Source organism: Phasianus colchicus, chromosome 17 (assembly GCF_987193195.1).
Source record: "Phasianus colchicus chromosome 17, bPhaCol1.hap1.1, whole genome shotgun sequence".
NCBI classification, from domain to species: Eukaryota; Metazoa; Chordata; class Aves; order Galliformes; family Phasianidae; genus Phasianus; species Phasianus colchicus.
In genome coordinates, this window is record NC_143452.1 from 7,859,892 (window position 1) to 7,879,998 (window position 20,107).

Below are 20,107 nucleotides of genomic sequence, written 5' to 3' on the forward strand. Positions count from 1 at the left end.
TTGCAGCTGGTTTGAGTTAGTGCTTTGTTTCTGCTGTCAGATAATAATGTTTCTAAACTTGGACTGTTCTGACATTTGCCACGAGAAAAAAGAAATAAAAAATCCATAGAGCTTCCATTAACTGAGAGCAAGGTAAACACTGCAATTGGTGGGATGAGATAAAACCTCTTCACCTCTGGGACACAAATGTGATAAAATTACATATATTTCACAGTCTCACCTTATTCCCCATAGGCAGTTAATCCGTCTCACAAAACTCTTGACACACACTTACAACAATCTCTCCTTCTTAGGAGAGACCAGGGGCCAGGTCCTCCCTGCACATCCTGCTTGGAGGGGATGGTCTCACCAATTCCATGTGGAGCCCCAATGGTGGAGCGCATTGCAACCAAAGCAAAACTCTTAGTTTTGAGGAGTTCTTCGTACCGGATCATACCATTTCCTTTCTAATTTTCAGAAAGTATCAGCACTAGAATAGGGACTATCATTTGCAGCTAAGGTATCCTGGACAGATAGCAACTAACGTGTGATAGCCTGAGATGGGCTGTGAGTGGAGGTGGGAGTAGGCCCTGAGATGTGGCTAAAGCACCATAGATCCGTACCACAGCTTGTCTCAGAATAGAATTTGTATATATCCTTAGTCTGCACTTTCTTTTTGCTGGGCTAGTTCTAGTTAGGAGTATAAAGGGACGAGTTGCTGCCAAAACTTTACAGTAGGTCTAGTTACAATGGCAAAAATCTCTTTCTGCCATAAGTAATTCTGCTCAGGAAATTGGTGCATCTCAGCAAAAGGGCGTTTCTTGCGCATAGAAGCAAGTCTCAGCTAAGGGCGAGGAGAGAGGAAGTAACATTGCCAGTGTGGATTTGATCAATATAGTTCTGTGTGTGAAGAAGGCTTAAAACTGTATTTAGCATCTCAGCCCGGGCTCCCCAAACTGATGAATGCCTCTGAAAAGATAGCCTTAGTTCCTCTGTCTGTTCCTCGTTTGAGAAGTGGGGATAATTCCCAGTTCACAGAAGTTTAATGAGGATGAATTTGTCAATATTTGTGCCTGCAAAGAAAATAAAATATGCCAGCATTATTTACAGCATAGCAGTAAGCTCGTCAGTGCAGCGTCATAGATGATCAGGTCATGGGTTAATTATCTTGGCAGAACTGTGCACTGCGATTTTTCATTTCAGTCTGTTATTTTTGAATATCTTATAATGTATGCTACTAAATTCAGGGTCATTTTGCTTCTTGCATGAAATTCAGCTCTTCCATACATTTTTTAAGAGGAAATGGAGCCAGAACTGGAGAGAACTGAAATGCTGAAACTCCCTCTTGCAGCAAATAGCCAAAAATCTGCTACATTTCTCCAATTACGTAACTGCAAAAATTACATTTTATCACATAAAGATGGTTGGCAAGTTCCTCTTTCATACCTTGTGGCAAGGTGAAGTTAATTCCACATTGCACAAATCTGGTTGGTTGGCAATGAGGTCTCTCTGGAGCTGACTCCATTTTAAGTTTTCCCCCGCTGAGATGGAACGTGCTTCTGGTCACTTAAAAGCCTTTGACACTTGCAGAAATCCCATGCATCCCTTAGATGACAAAAAGCATAGAAATTAAATGCTGTTTGATTAAGGCTGTGATCTGAGAAAATTAAATTCTGCCTTCAGTTATGGAAATGGCTTGTGGCCACCTCACTGTCCTTGTACGTTTGGTCATGGAAAGGGCCCACGTCACCCTGGAAAAGGTCTCTTTTACAGCTGGGACCTTCAAGGATTATAGAAAATCCTTCTTGGTCTGCTCCTTCCCATATCAAATTAATAAATACAGGCTTTACCTTTCATACATTGTGTATATCAAAACACTTCTGGAGTCATTTCTTAACAAAACACCTTCTCCTCCCATGGCTGACATGGAATGCTTGTTTCCATGATGATAACGATTGCTTTTTTGTAGTTTCACCTGGACAGACAGTGATGCTGCTCTGGGAGATCCGATTAAGGTTGACAGCCCCAATACGGAACGGAAAACTCCTGCACATCGCAGAGAACACTCGCAGTGGCACTCTGCCAGCCCGGCTTTTCTGCCATTTCGCTTATCAGCAGTTTCTGAGTTCATCATGAAGCTGTTTGTTCCTCACTTCCCCAGTTGTTTTTTTTTTGTTGTTGTTGTTGTTTTTTTCTTTTTATCTCGTCGGCAGCCTTCCAAGCAGGCAGTGCATTGAGTTGTACAGGTCGTTACTCCCCAAAGCAGCAAGCTCTGCATACAGTTGAACCCAAACCACAGAAGTTGCAGACACTGCCATCAAAATCTCAAATTCCCCGCAGCCACTTTCCATCACAAACCTATGGCTGTCAATGTAGCCATCGATATTTTTATGAGATCTATCTGCTTCTCATCCCCCAAGTGTTGCACCCCAGGGTGCTGCAAACATCAGCAGGCTCCATAGTGAGCACCGTGCTGCTGACTGCTCTCTGCAAAAATTGCCTTTATTTGGTGGCCTTCCTTTTGTAGGAGTACACATGGCTTCACTCAGATCCATTAGTGCGGCGTTTAATTAAACAAAAATCTTTCTTTTGTATTTATCTGGTACATCTACAGATAAACATTAGGATCATTAGCTTCTAAAAAACTGCCAAAGTGCCTTGCTTCCGAAGTATAACATTTTATCCTCCATTAATCCTAGATCTTGTTCAGTGAGTGATTTGTAACATTCAAGTGATTGTAGCTATGTTGCATTGTTAAGTTATCCCAGAATTTATTACTGTATTTTGCTCTATTCTTGCATGATTTTGTCCATCAGGTTCAGCGTGGGTTGTATCCCTTTTTCTCCTCCAAGACGGAGTGCAACCATGAAGCATTGAATCGATGCAGATTTTCATTCCTCGTGCGTTATGTCTTTGATGTTATTAATGTATACATACTGAACAAGATCAAATCTTGTTCGCGTTCAGACATCATTGTTTCATGTCATGGAGCATTCACCCACTCACAGGATAAGCTTTGGTCTGTTTTTCCCACGGCACTGCGGATCTCCTCCTTTTTGCACATCCTTTCACACAAGGGCTGACATTTCCCTCCCCAGCAGAGCCTGCAGGTTGGCTCAAGGATCAGCCGTGCTGCAGGGACTGCCGGATTGCTGCTGTACAAAGCAACTCTAGAACTGCTGCTTTAACAGAGTGGTTGCCATATTTCTGTGGGTTTGGGGAGGAGAGGACTGGTGGGGGCAGGTGGGACTCTTTGCTGTGTGTCCTGTGGCACTCTGTCACCAGGGCCCATCTCATAGACAGAACATAGTGACCCACGTTACATGGGTGTAGTTCTCATGATGGTCTTCCAGTTGTGCCCCACTAACTTACCCAGCCCAGCTGATCGCATCTGGGTGTTTATCACAGTACATGGGAGAGCATAGCCCTCTTAAAAGCCAGGGAAGCAAAGCCAGAGCTGTCTTTGACAGAACCCCCATTAGCATTTCCAACTTCGCAACCAAACCAAGTTTCTTTTCCAGTAATTCTGTCACATTCTCTCTCAGCAAATCGACACAACGTGACCCCACCCATACTGTGTAAAACAGCTCTTAAGGGAAATACAATAGGGAACATCTCGCATTAATCTCTTTGCAGTTATTTGACTGTTTTCCACTAACCTTTCATTCTGCCAAATTTAATTAAATCAGCTGCTTTTCCAACTATAACCTGTTCCTCCATTATTTGAATGTTCCTTTCAATTCATAGGGGTGAAGGCATATGTGATACGCAGCTAGCAAGAACGTAGCTGAGCTGTTTTCTTAAAAGTGATGGAATAATTCTCAGCAGTTAATAATGAATAGCACCAAATGTGTTTATTTTATCCAGACCATACAGAGTCGATGCCATACCGATTCTCAAAGTTTGACTCCTGACTGCCACCCTTCTGCCATGGTTAAACAGACAGGAGTAGAGAAAACTGTTTGAATGTATTACAGTGAATATATATCACATTGGTTTGTGTTGTGTTTTTTTTTTTTTAATTGATGCATTGATAGGATTTGGAAAAACCTCAGAATTAAGGGGTTTGGCTATAGCAGCAGTGCCACGAGCATGGAGTTTTGAGCCTGTCTGCACAAAAAAATGAGACCAAGTATAAATTATGAGCAGTATTATTAATATTTATTCACCTACGCTGATCTTCTTGATGATCTTTTTCATGCTTCCAGCCCAAGAGAGCTTAAAGAAGGCAGTTTTACCTGGATTGTGAGAGGCTTTTCTTCCTCTTTTTAATCAAGTCATATAGACCAGAAAACAAATCAGGCTGATAAAAACAGAAGTCAGGCTTACAAGGAAAGCAGCTGTAACAGCTAAATGGCTTAAAGCAGAGAAAGTAGGAAAACAGCATGTGGGGCTAATGATGGGTGGTTTTCAGGTTTCAGAATACATTAAGGCATTCTCCCTGTTTATTAAATTGCTCTGGCAGCGTTTGACAGTAAAGGTTTTGCGGCTTATAAAAGTGCAATGGACATAATGAGGATTTTTTTTTTCTGTAAGCCTGGCCTTTGGGTAACCACCAAGATGATATGCAGTATAGGAAGGACTTGGTTTTGTGCAAGTCCAAAGAATTCCCTTGGATTGTTACTTGCTTTCCCGTCCCTGTGCTCTGCCCGGGTTTTTAGGTTTTTTTCCCCTCTCTCAACTCTCGCTCCTTTTGTCAAAAAGTGGCAGACACAAACCACAAGCAGCATCAATTTAATGCTGGCAGATTTTCCAAAGGGCACCTCTCAGCAGTGACAGTCACTCTGTGACCACCTAGACATTGAACTATTGCTTGTCTCTTCCTGTCCAAGAGAAGCTGGACGTAATTTCATGGTTTTACAGAAATTGCCTCAGCCAAAAGATGGAAGGTTTATTCCTCAGGTCTCCTTTTAAGTGCTTTGCAAGATGACCTGACATCTGTGGGGCACAAAGCCTGCAAAACATTGACGTGAATTGAAAGCATTGTCTGAGTTGCTTCTTGTTGATGCTGAAGTCCAAAGGAACGCTCCTGCAGTGGTGCATGGACACTTTCCTGCAGCAGAAGAGCTCTGAGATGGGTCCTTCTGCATCTCTCCTCCTCACACAGCCCAACTGCTCCTGCAAACGGAAGGATTTTATTCTCACGATATCACTATGAGATAAGAAAGTGTTTTCATTTCATTTTGAAGTGTTATTTTCAATTTCTTGGAGGCACAGAAAAATTAAATGACCCACTAAAGGTCGCTGGGGGAGTGTTTGGGAAAATGCAAAAGAAACCCATGCTGCAGCCCGCAGCCTTAATCACAGCCCACCTCTTTTTTGGCACCAACTCAGTGGCGGTAGTCATAATCAAAATGCATTATCCAAGATATTTGTCATCTCTCCTTCTTTTCTTAATGAAATTTATTTGTAGCTCATATCAGCTCACTGTCACCCTCTTGCATGGCTATCAGTGCCGACAATCAGCAGCATGTAATTTATTTTCCTTATTCTTCTCCTGCTTCCTTGTGGTCTTGTGTCTGATCTGTAGTTTTGATCACTGAAGAGTGAGATATAACCCATTTCTAATGATTGTGTGATTCTAATTTACGCATTAAATAAGAACCATATGAGAAGCTCATTTACTCACAGTCTTCCTATTCAAAAAATTCAATACTATCCAAGGACTACAGATATTCTTACAGTGGGTTTTCTGATAACAATTTTGGTAATAATTCTGATAATAATTTTCAGGTAAGTCTGTAGTGCCTGAATAGCTTCAATAGACTCAGCCCGAGTGCCTTTATGGAATTGCTTGAGGCATGGAAACAGATTAGGTCCATCAGTGGCAACATCAGTAAATAAAACATTTCAAGACAGAACAGTGGGTACTTCTTCTGCTGTTATTGTTGTTCTCATACTTATCTTCTGAAAACAGCGCAGTCCCTATTTTCTATTTGCTCCAGGCTTGGTGTCTAATTTTCCAAGGCTGAGTGAAAAAAAAGGAAATAATCCCAACAAATGTTACGTCCATATTATAAAACCTTCCAAAACTGGAAAATAATGTCACAGTCTTCAGAATAGTGGTACGGTTTAGATTTTGAGTGAACTCCAAGGAATTAGATTGATTTTAAAGCAGTCTTTCATATAGGATAAAAGAATTGGGTGGGGTGTGGTTTTCCTGGCTAAGGTTCTGACATTCTGCTGTGGCCAAATATCAGACAAAAGGCTTGTGACCTCTTGTCATCCTCACCTTTTGCAACTCCAAATCTAGAGTTAGTGTGGGGTTAAACAGAGCCTGCGTTTGTACTAACCTGGGATGCAGTGTACCTGAGAACATGCCATTGCCTTAAGGGTGGACCAGCTTGGGTCAGAGCATGGCAAACCCCGTGCACGGTGCATCTGGGTCTGTTGACATTTTGGTGGATGCAGTTTCCAGTAGGTCCCTCTCCTTGGCCAGGAGTGGCTGCGTTGCTGTTCTTAATGTGTTCCACATTAGGTGGAACACGTGAGGTTTCAGTCTGGGTGTTTTCCAAAGCCTTGAGATCGCAGGCTCAGTGTCCAGTCCACCAGAAAGAAACATCAGTCAGAAATAACAATTAAAACAAGTGAAGTATAACTCAGATGAGTCACACTCAAAACTATCTCTGTTCTTGCTTAGTACTGTGCATTTCCCATGCACAGTATTGCTAGCACAAAACATTAAGAAAATAAGGAAAATGGTCCACCGGGACCACGACTCTGTGTTACCATTTCAGTTATGTGGATGTCCCCCGCTGCAGTTCCTTGTTGTTTTGGTGCTTTTACGTGTTTGGAGTTGATATTTCCAAGCTTATCTTGGTATCCCTGACAACTAGCAGGTCGCTTTCAGAGATGAGATTCTCACTCGATAACAGCACTCCTGGAGCTGGCTCTTCAGCAGGATCACTGCTCCCACAGTAACACAGCAGAGGTGAGCAATTCCATCCACATCACATCTCTCCTGGCCCAGGGCTACGGATGCAGGAGGCAGGGCAGTGCTGTAGCTGAGGAGTGCTTAGGGAGGGGTTTTGCTCTCACTTCCCACTGCCTGAGGAGCACAAAAAAGAGCGGCCAGGAGCAGCAGGAGCTGCACTGCTTGGTCTGACGCTGCTGGGAAGCCAAGCAGAGCAAACTCCCGGAGGGTCTTCCAGCTCTCTGTGATTTTATAAAGTCGCTGTGATAGTACTTTTTTCAAGTAACCTAAACGCTTCTTCTGCTTTTTTATGAAAGTGAAGGGGTAGCTATTGCTGGCTGCTGTACGCACTGCCAGGTGTTGTTTTGCTTTCTGAAGCAGCCACATGGAAAAGAAAATAGCTGCTGAGCTGGAACAGGGCACATTTGCACTTAAAACTCAGCGCTCACCCTGGGCCAAGCTGAAGGGATTGGTTGTGTGACTGCTGGTTTTGTGCGAGTTAAACAAACCTGCAAACTGCATATTTCTTGTCAGAAAGAGCAGTGATGCAGTGGCACTGCTGCCCAGGAGGTGGGGGGGGGTCACCATCTCTGGGGGTGTTCCAGAGCCGTGGAGATGTGGCACTGAGGGATGTGGACACAGCAGGATTGGTTGGGTTTGGACTTGGGGATCTTAGTGGTCTTTTCCAACTGTAATGAGTCCATGATTCTGTGATATTAAAATACTGTCTTAAAGTGCAGTAGAGAAGAGAGGAAGCAAGGAGTAGTGAAGGTGTGAGATCCCACAGGTTATGAGGCCCAGGTGCTGAGAGGAAATTCCTTAAAGAAAACTTAAACTCTCAGATGCTAATCACGCTGTTGGCTGAAAGCTGCTTGTTGAAGGTCACTTGTCACTATATGTGCCATGCCAAGTGAAAATCCAGAGGTGAGCTTGTGGCCTCTGGACCTTTGTCCTTTGTCTTGACCTGCATGTCAGAAGGCAGGATGTTTCTCATCGATACCTTTTTTAGGGAGGAAACAGCTGAATTAGCACACCACCATTTCCAGGAGAGTAAGCTTTGACATCAGTAGAGTTAGACCAAGGACCATCCCAGCTTGCTGTCAGCTCATAGACCATGAAGCCCAGATGCTTGTGGTAGGAGAGTGCTGTGCCATGCTGGGAAGAAAAGCAAATGGAGAAGATAAACCTGTCTACTTGTGGTTGTGCAACATCAAGTGGCCCATTTTAGAAGTGGGATCCTCTGCCCCTGTCCTGGTAGCGTGGAACACTTCTGAGGGTGGCTGTACCTGTATAGAGATGTTGGGATGAAGCAAAATGCATCCTTTTAGCTCAGATTGTGTATTAAGACTTGTGGGTTCTGAAGCCTGCTGAGGGTGCTGCATACCTGCCACAGTGCTATGCTGTATGTGGGAAAAGAAAAGGTCAAGCTCCATCAAAGGCTTGGCTCGAACTGGACACCAAGATGGAACTGCAGACATTGTCAGCAGAGCTGCCTTCTCTGAGCCCCCAGCATAGGGGCTACTTCTGGAAATCTGTCTTTATATTTAACCATAAGGAGCATTGCAGATACTTTCGAGGTTCTGCCTGTGAGCTTTGTTTAAATGATGGCTCATTCGATCTTTTTGGATAAAGCACTTCTGCTGAAGCCATGTGACTGTCTGGGGTATTTCTTTTCAAATCGATTTTCCCAGCTGTGGTGCAGTATTTATTACTGTGTTCACGAGCTACTGTCGTATACCAAAGAAGTGAGCATCAAAATTTCACCAGCACATGAAGAAATGATTTAGAAAGGAAGCCAGAGGAATATCACATGTTCCTCTCATTGGCATTGCAAAAGGCAGGGGAGATGGAAAAGTGTACAAAGAACAGGTAAGGATAGCCATGAGAGGAAATAGGACTTTTTTTCCAACTTCAGATTTTCTGTCTTCTTCATTAATAGATTCCTTCTCAGTAAATCCCACTGTAACATCCTGGTAACCTTACTTGCTTTAGACAGGATGCTAAATTTAGTGAGTCATACATTTCCCAGGAAGTGGTAATTAATTGGACAATATTTGTACAGAGCTTTGAAAATGCAGGTCCTAATTTTGCAAACCCTTTGTCCGTAATGAAGATTAATTTAATCACATAATTACCACATTTTTGGACTCTGGCATCTACAGTTACCCAGCACGTGTATGATTTATATTAATTGCATGAGTAATCCAGGAGCAGCCATATTCCTAAAATTACTGGGCACGCACATGTGAAAGTTGGGTTCACAGATAGCACTTCCTTGCTACGATTTCATTTAAAAACACGTTTTTTCTTTGAATATGATTTGTTCAAAGCCTGTCTCTGTGTGTGCCCGGGGTGTGAGGCAGCATCTGTGGGGCTGTCTGGCACCCCAATGGGCAGAGCCAGAGCAAAGCTGCGCTTGGAGGGGGCATCTCTTCCTTTCTCCATGCCTGTGTAAGTGCTGGTTTGGTGATACAGACCAGTGAGACCATCATCAGACAAAAACCTTGTGAAAAGGGTGGGGTTTGGTGGGCTTTTTTATCTTCAAAACTTGTTTGAACATAGAGAATACAGAAAGAACCAGTTTCTGCTTTGCTCAATTTGTCGTAATTTCTACCCAGACCCAAAAGGCTCTACTCCTGATTTGATATACTCTTTTGAACATTTTTTCTCCCCAGACCTTGTGTTAGACAGTTGCTCCAGCATCCCACAGCTTTAGAGGTGAAGGGCCTACTAATTTCCAGCCTAAATTTATTCATGGCCAGCTTATACCCATTTGTTCTTGTGTCAACATTGTCCTTTAGTTTAAATTGCTCTTTAGCCTTCCCAGTGTTTATCCTCCTGAGGTATTTATAGACAGCAATCATATCTGCTAGCAGCCTTCATTTGCTAGACCAAACAAGCCAGGCTCTTCTGGGCTCTTCTCTGGTGATGGGCTCTTCACTCCCAGCACCTGGTCGGGTCTGGGCTGCTCATACAAGTGACCTGAATTATGCACAGCATCCAGATGAGCCTGCAGAGCTTGGCCCAAGGAGTGAATATTGCTGGATCTGCAAGGTCTACACTGCACACAATGCACATGTCGATGACATTTGTCTTTTTTGCACAATGAGGGGTGAGGACATGGGCCCATCCTCCATGCTCATGTCCCCTCAACCACAGAGTTTTGGTTCCTTGCTGCATTCTGTTCTGTTTTGTACTGTTAAATCTCTTCTTGTTTCTGTTATTTGATCCTCTGTTCCCTCTCCATGTACAAGGCACTCCTGACTTTTTAACCAAGCCCTTTAACAACCTTAACCACTTGACCAACTGATTCCCAACCTCTGAAATTTAGCTGATATATTTCTTTGTAGCACTGTATCAGATGATTGACAGGAGAGCAGACAGATTAGATCTGCTGCAATTGCTTAAATTATTCTTTCCTTCATAATTTTTTCCTTCAAAAGCTCTTCTTAGTTTTTAGGTCAGACTAAAAGCTCCGCACTTATCACGATCAGCTATTTTTTTTCCCTGATTTATGTAGAAGTAGCACATTTACTTTCCTCTAGCATGAAGATTTGCTAGATTTATTAAAAATACCAGCCACTGGGCCTTCCAGTGACTTCAGTGGGCTGGGTTTTTAGCCTACCCCTTGAGGGCAGATGCTCATATCTTTGGTTCCACAGCATCACCATCAGAGCAAGGATACAGAAACTATTTCAATTCTCTGGGTTAAGGCCATTTGATGAAACCTCCATGCTGTATTTTTTATCCTGTTCTATTTAAAATGTCACTTCTGCGAAGGAAGAGAAGATCAGAATTATTCTGTGTGATCAAAACCCCATCAAGAAAATGTCTCATATGCTAGGGGGCATGAGACTGCCTATTTTTTTAATAGTTGCAACAATAATACTAACAGTAGGACAACAAACTGAGATGCCCCTGGAGATGCGGTGACAAATTGGAAAGGCATGTTGAAATTGAAATTGATTGAATAGTTCAATAAAATCAGCTTAATGCACAAAAGCAAAAAGGTTAGCTACAGAAAAACAAAAACAAAAAAATCAGTAATTTCTTATCTGCTGGGACCAATCTCACTGAAGATTGAATTAGTTATAAATTTAAACTAGGTGTTTGAGTGTGCCACCCTTATCTGCCCACACCAGAGGCATTCGGATGAAAATGGGTATGGATGGCAGCTGAGCGCCTAAAGGGCTGACAAATCTCAGCCTACTTTCAGTTACAAATTTTCATGTTTGACACAACTTCACATGCCAGCCAACATCTTTCTTCAGGTCAGATCACTCTTCTGCTCCAAACACAATTGTCGTGTCTTCAGCTGATGGAAACGAGCACAGCTTTGGCGAAGCTTGCAGCAGTTGGCCTCTGGCTGCGTCCCCACCTCTGCAGCTGCCACCAGCCCTGGGACAGAGCACCCATCCAGTGCTTTCTTTCCTTCTTCCCATCCATATGAGCCAGCTCTTGGGGCTGCTGCATACGTACCTTATTCAGTTCTGGGCGTTTTCATTTTTGGCTCTGTATTCTCTTGGTCAATGCAATCTCTCTTTTAGGTTTCTTTAATGTGGCATTCTGAATTTGTTCTGGATATTTTATTAACGCTGTGCTGCAATACTACTGAACAGCAGTTAATTAAATAAAAAAGCTTGATTGTAAATCTGAGGTTAGTAAGACAGATTCATTCGTAGAGCTTTTCAGCCTTACAGTTACCAGTGCTTTACAAGTGGAGTAATGAATGGCAACGTTTGCATGAGGAAAAAACAAGGGCTAGAGTTTCTCCTTCATGTTTTATTACGGGTAGCAGAAAATAATGAAAGTCCATTTCCATAAAATATTCCAGTTGTAAGGTGCTGATGAATTCTTATGTGTGATGTCTTGTCAATTTAGCAGATTAATATCTGTCAATTAAAAGTGCTGGAATCAAGATAAAGCTAGAATTCAGATTTCTGTTATTTTAGTAGCTCAGAAGAAATACAGAATTAAAGCAGTTACGGCAGCTCAAGAACGTTGGTACAGGAGTAAGCAGACCTAACAGTCCTAATTTTCACCATGTGAAACTTCAAAGAGCATCTGACATTTTGCACAAGCTGTTGCACAGCAAGGAAAAGGGCAGCCCTCGAGTAGCAGAGCCAGACTCCAGCAGCAGGCAGCCATCCAGCACGCAGCCACTCTGGGCAGCTCTCTCCTTCCATTAGAGACCCTCCACTTGGCTTTGCACAAAGCTTTTCCAGCGTAACACTGTGATTCCATATCCTCACTCTTTGGGCTCTCCATTGCTCTGCCAGAATCACTTGGTCCCCATGTCCCAGCTCACATGGGAACAGGAGGTGTATTCCCCATCTCTGGAAGTATTTAAGAGATGTGGCATTGAGGGTCATCGTGGTGGGACTCAGTTCGTGTAGTGGAAATGCTAAGTCACAGCCTGAAACAGTGATGGAGCACCTGGTGAGAAGGCAGGGCCAAACCACGGGAGCTCAGCTGCATGCAATGCACATGAGTGACCAAAAGGGCTGGAGCCAGGATCCTTCCCAGACCTCACTTAAGGGCTGGTGGTGGATGTAAGAGCTTCTCTTACTGGAAATCCCTGCCTACCTGAGGCTTTTCAAAGGTTAGCAGCTCTTTTCCTTTGTTTCTGCACCTGTTGCTGCTGTATTTGGTCTCATTTTCATTTGCTGTAACTAAAGACCTTGCCACCCTGCTGTCAGCATCCCGTTATAGTATTACAGTTGGTCAGGCTGATGGTTGGACTGGGTGATCTTGAAAGTCTGTTCCAACCCTGATGATTCTATGATATAGTGTTCTATATGCCCTGAACGTGATGTAGGTAGTTTGGCAAGATGGTTTGCTCTGCAAGATTTTTTCATTCTTCAAAGTAATTGAGAATTTTTAATGAAGATTTTGTTACAAATTGAAACAGGGAAGATATTTTAAGTGTCAAAAGGCATTGAACTGTGTGAGCAGAACCAGTTGGAGTGCCATGAGGCAATGCTGCCGTCAGTTTGGGGATTATTAATGTGTTCGGTGACTTTTTTGATGAGGAAAAAAAACGTCAGCCAAATTTCTACTCATTTTCAGAAGACACAAACTGATGTTGCTGAAAACATTTAAAAATTAACAAAAATGTCTGTCTAAGCCAAGGATTTCTGCCTATAAGATCTTTTATTTTCCTATAATGCAGGTGATAGCCACCAATATATGCGAAAATTGCTTCAGAAAGGCAATGGAAAATTTTATGTTTTCTTACTAGCATTTTAAGCCTATCTAACTTAGTAGTCAGCCTTAAGATTGAACTTATGTATGGAAAATAAACTGAGACGTTTTACAGGATGCCTTTTTTTATTTTCTTCTGTTTGTTTTTTTTTTCTCTCCAGAAAGTTCAGCAGTATATAGTCATCGTTCAAGCCACAGATATGGAAGGAAATCTTAACTACGGTCTCTCAAACACGGCGACTGCAATCATTACGGTGACAGATGTGAATGACAACCCCCCTGAATTCACGACCAGCACTGTAAGTAGCAATACATCAGCACAGCAGTGCCCAGACACAGCATGGTTGTGATTCGGGAATGTTTGTGCCAGTCGGCTCTCCTTGCTGGTTTGGCAGATAGGACAAACTTGACCAATCCGTGGAACAAAGACTTATAAGGGAGTTGGGGGGGGAAGGCAAAAGATGGGAAAAGGAAAATAACATGATCTGTGAGGTAGCAAAACTATTTGGCGACCAATTTTAGTGAGGTATTAAAGGAGCTGAAATAATGTGGCAAACAGATGATGTCTGATTGCCCCAAAGAGGATACAGTTGTTTCACAGCAATCAGCTGGAGACATCTCAGAGTTATTATTACTTATGAGTGAGATCCGGCGCAGTAACAGATATTTTGGGTTTTGTAGCCTGGATATGATTTCAAAGAAGTAGTAAATACTCTAAATGGTAACAGTTATCCAGGAAATTTGTATTACACTGATAGCTTTAACAGATGTATTTGTGTGCGCCGGCAGTAAGTGTGTAGACATACTTCACTACATCTGCTTTTAATCAGTTTAAGATGCTACTTCTATTAGTACAGTATTTCTCTGTTCCGTTCTCATGTGTTCCAAGTCTTCATTACTCGGGAGAAAGAGGAAAAATAGAGAGATTGCAAATGACAAATTAGAGCTGATTAAGATAAAATTGAAAAGACAGAAGGAGACATAATGTGGTCTTGTTCTTTCCGGCCTGCATAATCCATAGAGGTAGAAGAACCAAAACATGCATAATAACCACAAAGGAGTATAGAGATCTACGTGGTAATAAATGAGAAAACACTGTGTAGCCACTGTCTATATTCATATCGTTGTAAACCAGGAGGAGCAAATGATTTGTCTAGAACTGATACCAGATCAGTGAGAATACAGAAAGTCAAAACTGCATTGTGCTCATGTCACTGAATGTTCTTTGAGGAATGTGTTTATTATTTATATTATTCTGAATTTTCATTCCGCCTTACAGGATATGCAAATATTTATTCATGTAGTGCTGGAGTTTCTCCTTAGTTACACCCTTACAGACTGTGAATATGCAGCAGAGCTCCAGGGAGTCGTGCAAATCCCAATTGATGCCACCATGGGTCCAGTTGGACTTCATGCTGGCGTTGGGATCCTGCCTTCATCTCACCACAGGGACCTCAGTGGTCCCTCCCAGCCCCTACAATTCTGTGATTCTGAACCCTGAGCTCTTGGGTACAGCGTGCTCATCTCCCAGACAGGGGAAGTGACTGTGTTGTGGATTCTCAGAAGAAGGGCAGCACTAGGTTTCTCCTGAGTCAGAAACGGGCTGCCAGCCTGCAGCCTGTGTTGCTGTTCCAGCCGGTAGAGCTTGGGTTTTACAACAACACATGTGCTTCCTATCTGTCGTAGTGAACACACTGAGCTTTGTAGTGTAAAGCTGTCATTAAATATCTCCCTACATATGATACATATGGTTGTGGGGAGCCACAAAAATGTGCTGCAAAGCTTAGGCCACGTGTTCCTTTCTCGTGCCAGCATGGGATTGTTTTCCCTGGGAAGGCTTTTAGGGGCTGTCTTACAGAGTTTGGCAATTCCCAGGCAATGGGACTTTCATACAACCATACAAGCTTGCTAATATTTGGCAGGGAGGTTATTCTACCAGGTGAATAGCTCTTCTTTTGAGTGAAAAAGGAATGACATCTAGTGGCCACATCATTTAAGCACAAGTTCCAGATGACCCAAGTTGCCTGGTCATGGCTCCAGAAGAAAAATAGGAGGTGAAGTCTCTTGTAGTGCCTTCTGCAGAGCTTCACCCTGTCAGGCTGTGATCCATATCTGAACTGGGATATTTAAAATATTTTCCAAATCTGAAACTGGTGGAAGGAAAGATAAGGGAAATCTGCTTTCAGGTGAATTCCAAGTGTTTTACATTTCAGTGTGTGTTAGATGTAAAAGGAATGGAGTTCATCAAGAGAAATGCACATAGAGTTGTGTTAAATGGGTGAGAAGATGCTACTCTTCCTCTTAGCATGGCTGCTGTGTACGATTATTTCTCTGATTTCAATCGTTGAAGAAAGAGATCTGCAAAGGACCGAAGGGCTTTATGCAGTAGCACAAGGGGCTTGATAAAGATTTGAAAACCGAGCACATTTTACAATAATACAGTAGTATTTTCTTATTTTTATGGAAATGATTATCTTCGATATAATCCCAGGAATAGCCAGGATGAATTTTGTGGAAGTATGGAAGCACAATATGGTTTTTCCCTGACTGGCACAGAGGACAGCACTGGGCTAATCAGTCTCCTTAAAGTGAAGCTGAATTTCCTCACTGTCCTCAAATAGTCCGATCTGCTTTTTAATAAGTCTAAAAAAAAAGGCAAACATCTCTTTCCAGGAAATCTACAGCTCTCACAGGGTAAGGAAGCCCATGGTCTCCTTTAAGACTGGAGACTGTTTGGAGAGATATGGTGTATTCTTATATTCTTATTTCAAATACTCCTGTATTGAAATGACCAAATAGCTGAAATAGCAGTTTGCTCTTGGGAAGTTGCCAGCTGAAAGGAACTGGAGTGACTGTATTTGGCCCTGAAGCACAGAAAGGCCAATCTTATGGTGCTCCTAAATTACCTGTCATACAGCTTGGGGAGTTGGGGGGGGGGAGGGTTGGGCTTCATCATTACTGGATAAGAACATTGCTTGGGAGGACTCTGCAACATGCTGGTGTCACAGCTCATGTATTCAGCAGCAGGAATTAATGTTGCTGTGTAAAACTTAACAACGGGACAGGAGAGGAAAACACAGCCACTGTGATGGTCAGGAAATTGGGATCATGGCAGTAATTGGGTGTAGCGTGGGGCTGAGGTGGAAGTCCAGACACAAGGAGGGAATGGGCTGCCCAGGTGTTTTGGTTAAGGGCCATTTAAAACCAGGTGGGCTGTGATTGCAGTGCTAGAAGAGAAGTGAAAAAGGAGCAATAGGATCACACAGAAGATCCTTAAATGTACAAATTGAAGATACCTATAAAAGTCCAAAATGGATGTTTGCTTCTGTGAAAGTGGATCGATGTCTTTTTCACATCCTTTACTACATCAGCTGAAAGTCCAGGGGAAGATCCCACAGAATATCAGGGGAAGAAGAAAGACTGCATTCTCATATGAAGGATTATGAAGTTAGAAGGTGAGGAAAAAAATCAGAATCTCTGAGGGAAATATTTCTGAATTGAAATGTGCTGCTAACACTGAGCCCAGCAGCTCCATCAGCAGAGTCACGGCCAGCTCTGGCCAGCATGCCTAGGACTGCCAGCATCAAACTGTGACATGCTGGGGCACAGCAAGGATGAGCTGACCTCCACGAGTTCTTTCCAGCTCTGGTTTTTATGAGGGTGAATGCATCCTCAATCTGTGATGCTATTTGGCCATGCTGAGAAGCATCAGAGAGCAACTAACGGGGGAGATATCTCGTGAGATACTGCCTCAGTGGGAAACAGATCTGTGCTAGAAGAGTGGAGTATCCTATGTTACTGTAAACATCATAGACAGCTATTTTGGGCAATTTTAATGATTTAGTGCAGGTCCGTGAGCCAGGGAATGCTCTTCTGGCTAGCTAAGGGACTTCAGCAGCCGGCTCTTTGTGTTGTGTTCTTCGTGTGACATTGCTGTTTGCAAAAATAAATGGAGGGATTCAATTCTTCCTCTGCCACAGAGCAGCAGTAGGAGTTCTCTGAGACGTGCCTGACCAGCCTGCTCCTGTGGGCTCTGGAATGCCTTGGAAAAGTTTCACCTACCATGCCCAAATTTTCCATTTGGAGTGATTAGCTGTGCTGATTCATTCCTGTGGCATTCTTGGTGGGTTTGCACCTGCCTAATCGTCAGCTGACATGGCATGGTGAAATTTTAGCTGGACTTTGCATTGCATCAAGACCTTGTATGAAGTTTCTCTAGGGAACTTGCTCCAACTGTTAGGAGATAGCTGCTACTAGCAGTATCTGTGTGCCATCCGTTACGCAGTGTCCTGCTGCTTGTAGCACGGTTGTGTTCTCTGACACTTTCTAATGGAGTGGAAATTCCTCTGCCACCCTTCGAATATTTATCTCCTATGTGCAGGCAAGTTGCATTTTTTCCACATTAGTACAGATCTGTGACGGAGCCCCTGGGCAGATGTTCACCTCAGATACAGAGGAGGCACACTGAAATTAGTGTTGGTATTCCAAAGATTAAGCGTCAGCTGAGACAGAACAGTGCTGGATTCTCTCAGGTTAGATTTTACGCAAGGTGGAGGCATTTTTTGGCTCATGGAAGGAATGCCTTTAATGCTTCTGTCAAGCTGGATGCCCTTTCCAGCCTGACCCACTGTACCGATAATCTCCATCTGAGGGTTTCCACTTTATCTAAGGAAATGCATAGTCAGAAGCGAGGAGAAGTAAAAGAAACCCATGCCTACACTCGACTCTTACAAAGTCTATTTTTATCGTATTCAATCAGGAACAATCAGGCACAGAGAGGAGACGCAGATGAATTTGCATGATCAGACTTCTGTGTCTTAAATGTTAATTAAAAGTTATTTTAAATTTGCCTACTGTGCAGAACTTGTTTTTTATAGTGGCCCGTGTAAGGGAAATATTATTTTGCAGGGCTGAAGTGCTTGTAATTAGTTGAGCTTGTGGATTTTGGGGAAAACCTGGCTGGCAATCAACCTCTCTTTTAAAAAAAAAAAAAAAAAGGGGTGGGGGGGAGAAACTGGGCTATTCAAGTTCTTTAAGCTCCTGAGCCTTAGGAGGTCTTATTTAAAGCTACTTTAAAATTTGCCCTTTGGCACAGCTTTGAGAATCTCCTCTTCTGAGGCTGAACCCAGTGGAACATATTTTAAAGCGTCGGCTCCAGAATTGCCTCCGCTTCCCCTCTGCCTCTTGGGCTCATCTCCTGTTGGGAACAGCTCTGAAGGTTTAGGAGCGAGCGAGTGTTGGGTAGTGCTGAGCCCTGTGGGCTGGGAAGGGCCAGAGCTGGCTGTGAAAGCAGAAGAGCAGAGGAGGCTTGTCTACTAGCAGAAGGGGATGTGTTGCTGGGTGAGGTTAATCTGTTTGCAAAGTGGATTTAGCTAATCAGTGGAGGAACCAAGCATTTGTGAGTGCACCAGGAGAAGCAGTCTTTGATAGTTTTTAACCGGGCTGTTTAATTACTAGCACAGATTTTGGAGCCTGGCTCACCCAGGATGGGATTGGTCAGCAATGAGCTTGGAGCATCATGGGCAAAATGACACAGGCAGAGTCCCAGGCTGAAGGAGTTCTGTTTTGGCACTGCACTGCCAAGAATTGCTGACCTTTGTCTCTGCAGGTGTTTTGGCTCCTTGGAGCTCTGTGGAAAATGCTAAGAACTCACTCTGGAAAGTGATTTGAAATTTGAAGCAGGTTCTCAGTGCATTGCAGGTGTGCTTCACCATAAATAGTTCTTCCTTCTCCCATCTTGATGTTTCCACTCCATTTTCTCTTATCTCTGCCCTGATACACGTTTTTGTGAAGCTAAACCAGCCAACCTCCAGCCCCTTTCTGCACTACAACTTTCCATTCCAGTGGTTATCTCAGTGCCTGCTGTGTGCCAGGCTCTGCTCAGATTTCTTTCTTTTGACCAGAGCTGTATGTAGTCTCCAGATGTCTTGAACAAGAGTCCTGCTCTGCGAGCTTTCCAAAATTCCAGATAAGCAAACAAGTGCAAGCTTCTGTTCCTTCCTTTATGTGCATTTGTGCTCGTGTTCACACTGAAATCAAAATACAGCCATGCATCAATCAGTGAAAGAGCAACACTGTCCACTGTCCAGCAGACATTGCTGACTTGAGCTGTGAAATAGTGGTGACTTGTTTGCAAGTGGCAAAGAGTTGCACGAATGCTTTAGCCAGGGTCCAGCACCCTGCACTGAGCTCTGCCTTTGGCAGGGATTTCAGAAGTAACAAGTGCCAGAGAAAACCCTCAGCTTTTCATTCCAGCTGAAAAATACTGATTTTCAAATGACTATGATGCAAAAATGTAAATAGGCCTAATTTGGAGAAATTATCTTTAATGGCCACAGGAAACCAAAACAGGAAGCCAAGTAAGTCTGCAAGTGGTTTGGGGTTTCCTAAGCACATTTATAGCCAGATGCACCAGGAAGTATTCAGGACATGAGCGGTATGAGAAATCACTTCTACATTCATGCTTAGGTCTTTTGCTAATTAATCTTATGCATTGAAGGGAGAATTCAGCAGGAAAGGGATTTCTGTGCTTTCCCACAGGCAGAAGAATGCAGGACTGTCCTAAACAGACACCTTACAGCTGATGCTGGGAAAACCAGCAGACAAGGGTAGATGACTGGACATGTACCCAAGCCATGGAGACAGACCTGGAAGAGACCTTGAGGCCCTGGAGCAGGTTCAAAGAAGGGCGACCAAGCTGGTGAGGGGTGGCTGAAGAATCTGGGATTGTTCAGTCTGAAGAAGAGGAGACTCAGGGGAGACCTTATTGCTCTCTATAACTACTTGAAGGGAGGTTGTAGTGAGCTGGGGGTCGGCCTCTTCTCTTGTGTAACTGGTGATAGAACTAGAGGGAATGGCTTCAAGCTGCACCAAGGGGAGATTTAGGCTGGATGTTAGGAAATACTACTTTTCTGAAAATGTGGTCAGTCACTGGAATGGGCTGCCCAGAGAGGTGGTGGAGTCACTGACCCTGAAGGTGTTCAAGGAACATTTGGATTTCATGTTGAGGGC

General features: G+C 43.3%; 1 protein-coding gene across 2 annotated transcripts in view; it reads left to right on the plus strand.

Annotated features, from left to right (window-relative positions):
- CDH4 (cadherin 4) overlaps nucleotides 1-20,107 on the plus strand; it is a 416,262-nt gene that overhangs the window by 366,194 nt on the left and 29,961 nt on the right. For both annotated transcript variants that reach the window (XM_090152060.1, XM_031590256.2), the window contains one exon: nucleotides 13,258-13,395. In XM_090152060.1, the coding sequence (XP_090008186.1) occupies nucleotides 13,258-13,395 (138 nt within the window). The remainder of the gene's footprint in view (nucleotides 1-13,257; nucleotides 13,396-20,107) is intronic.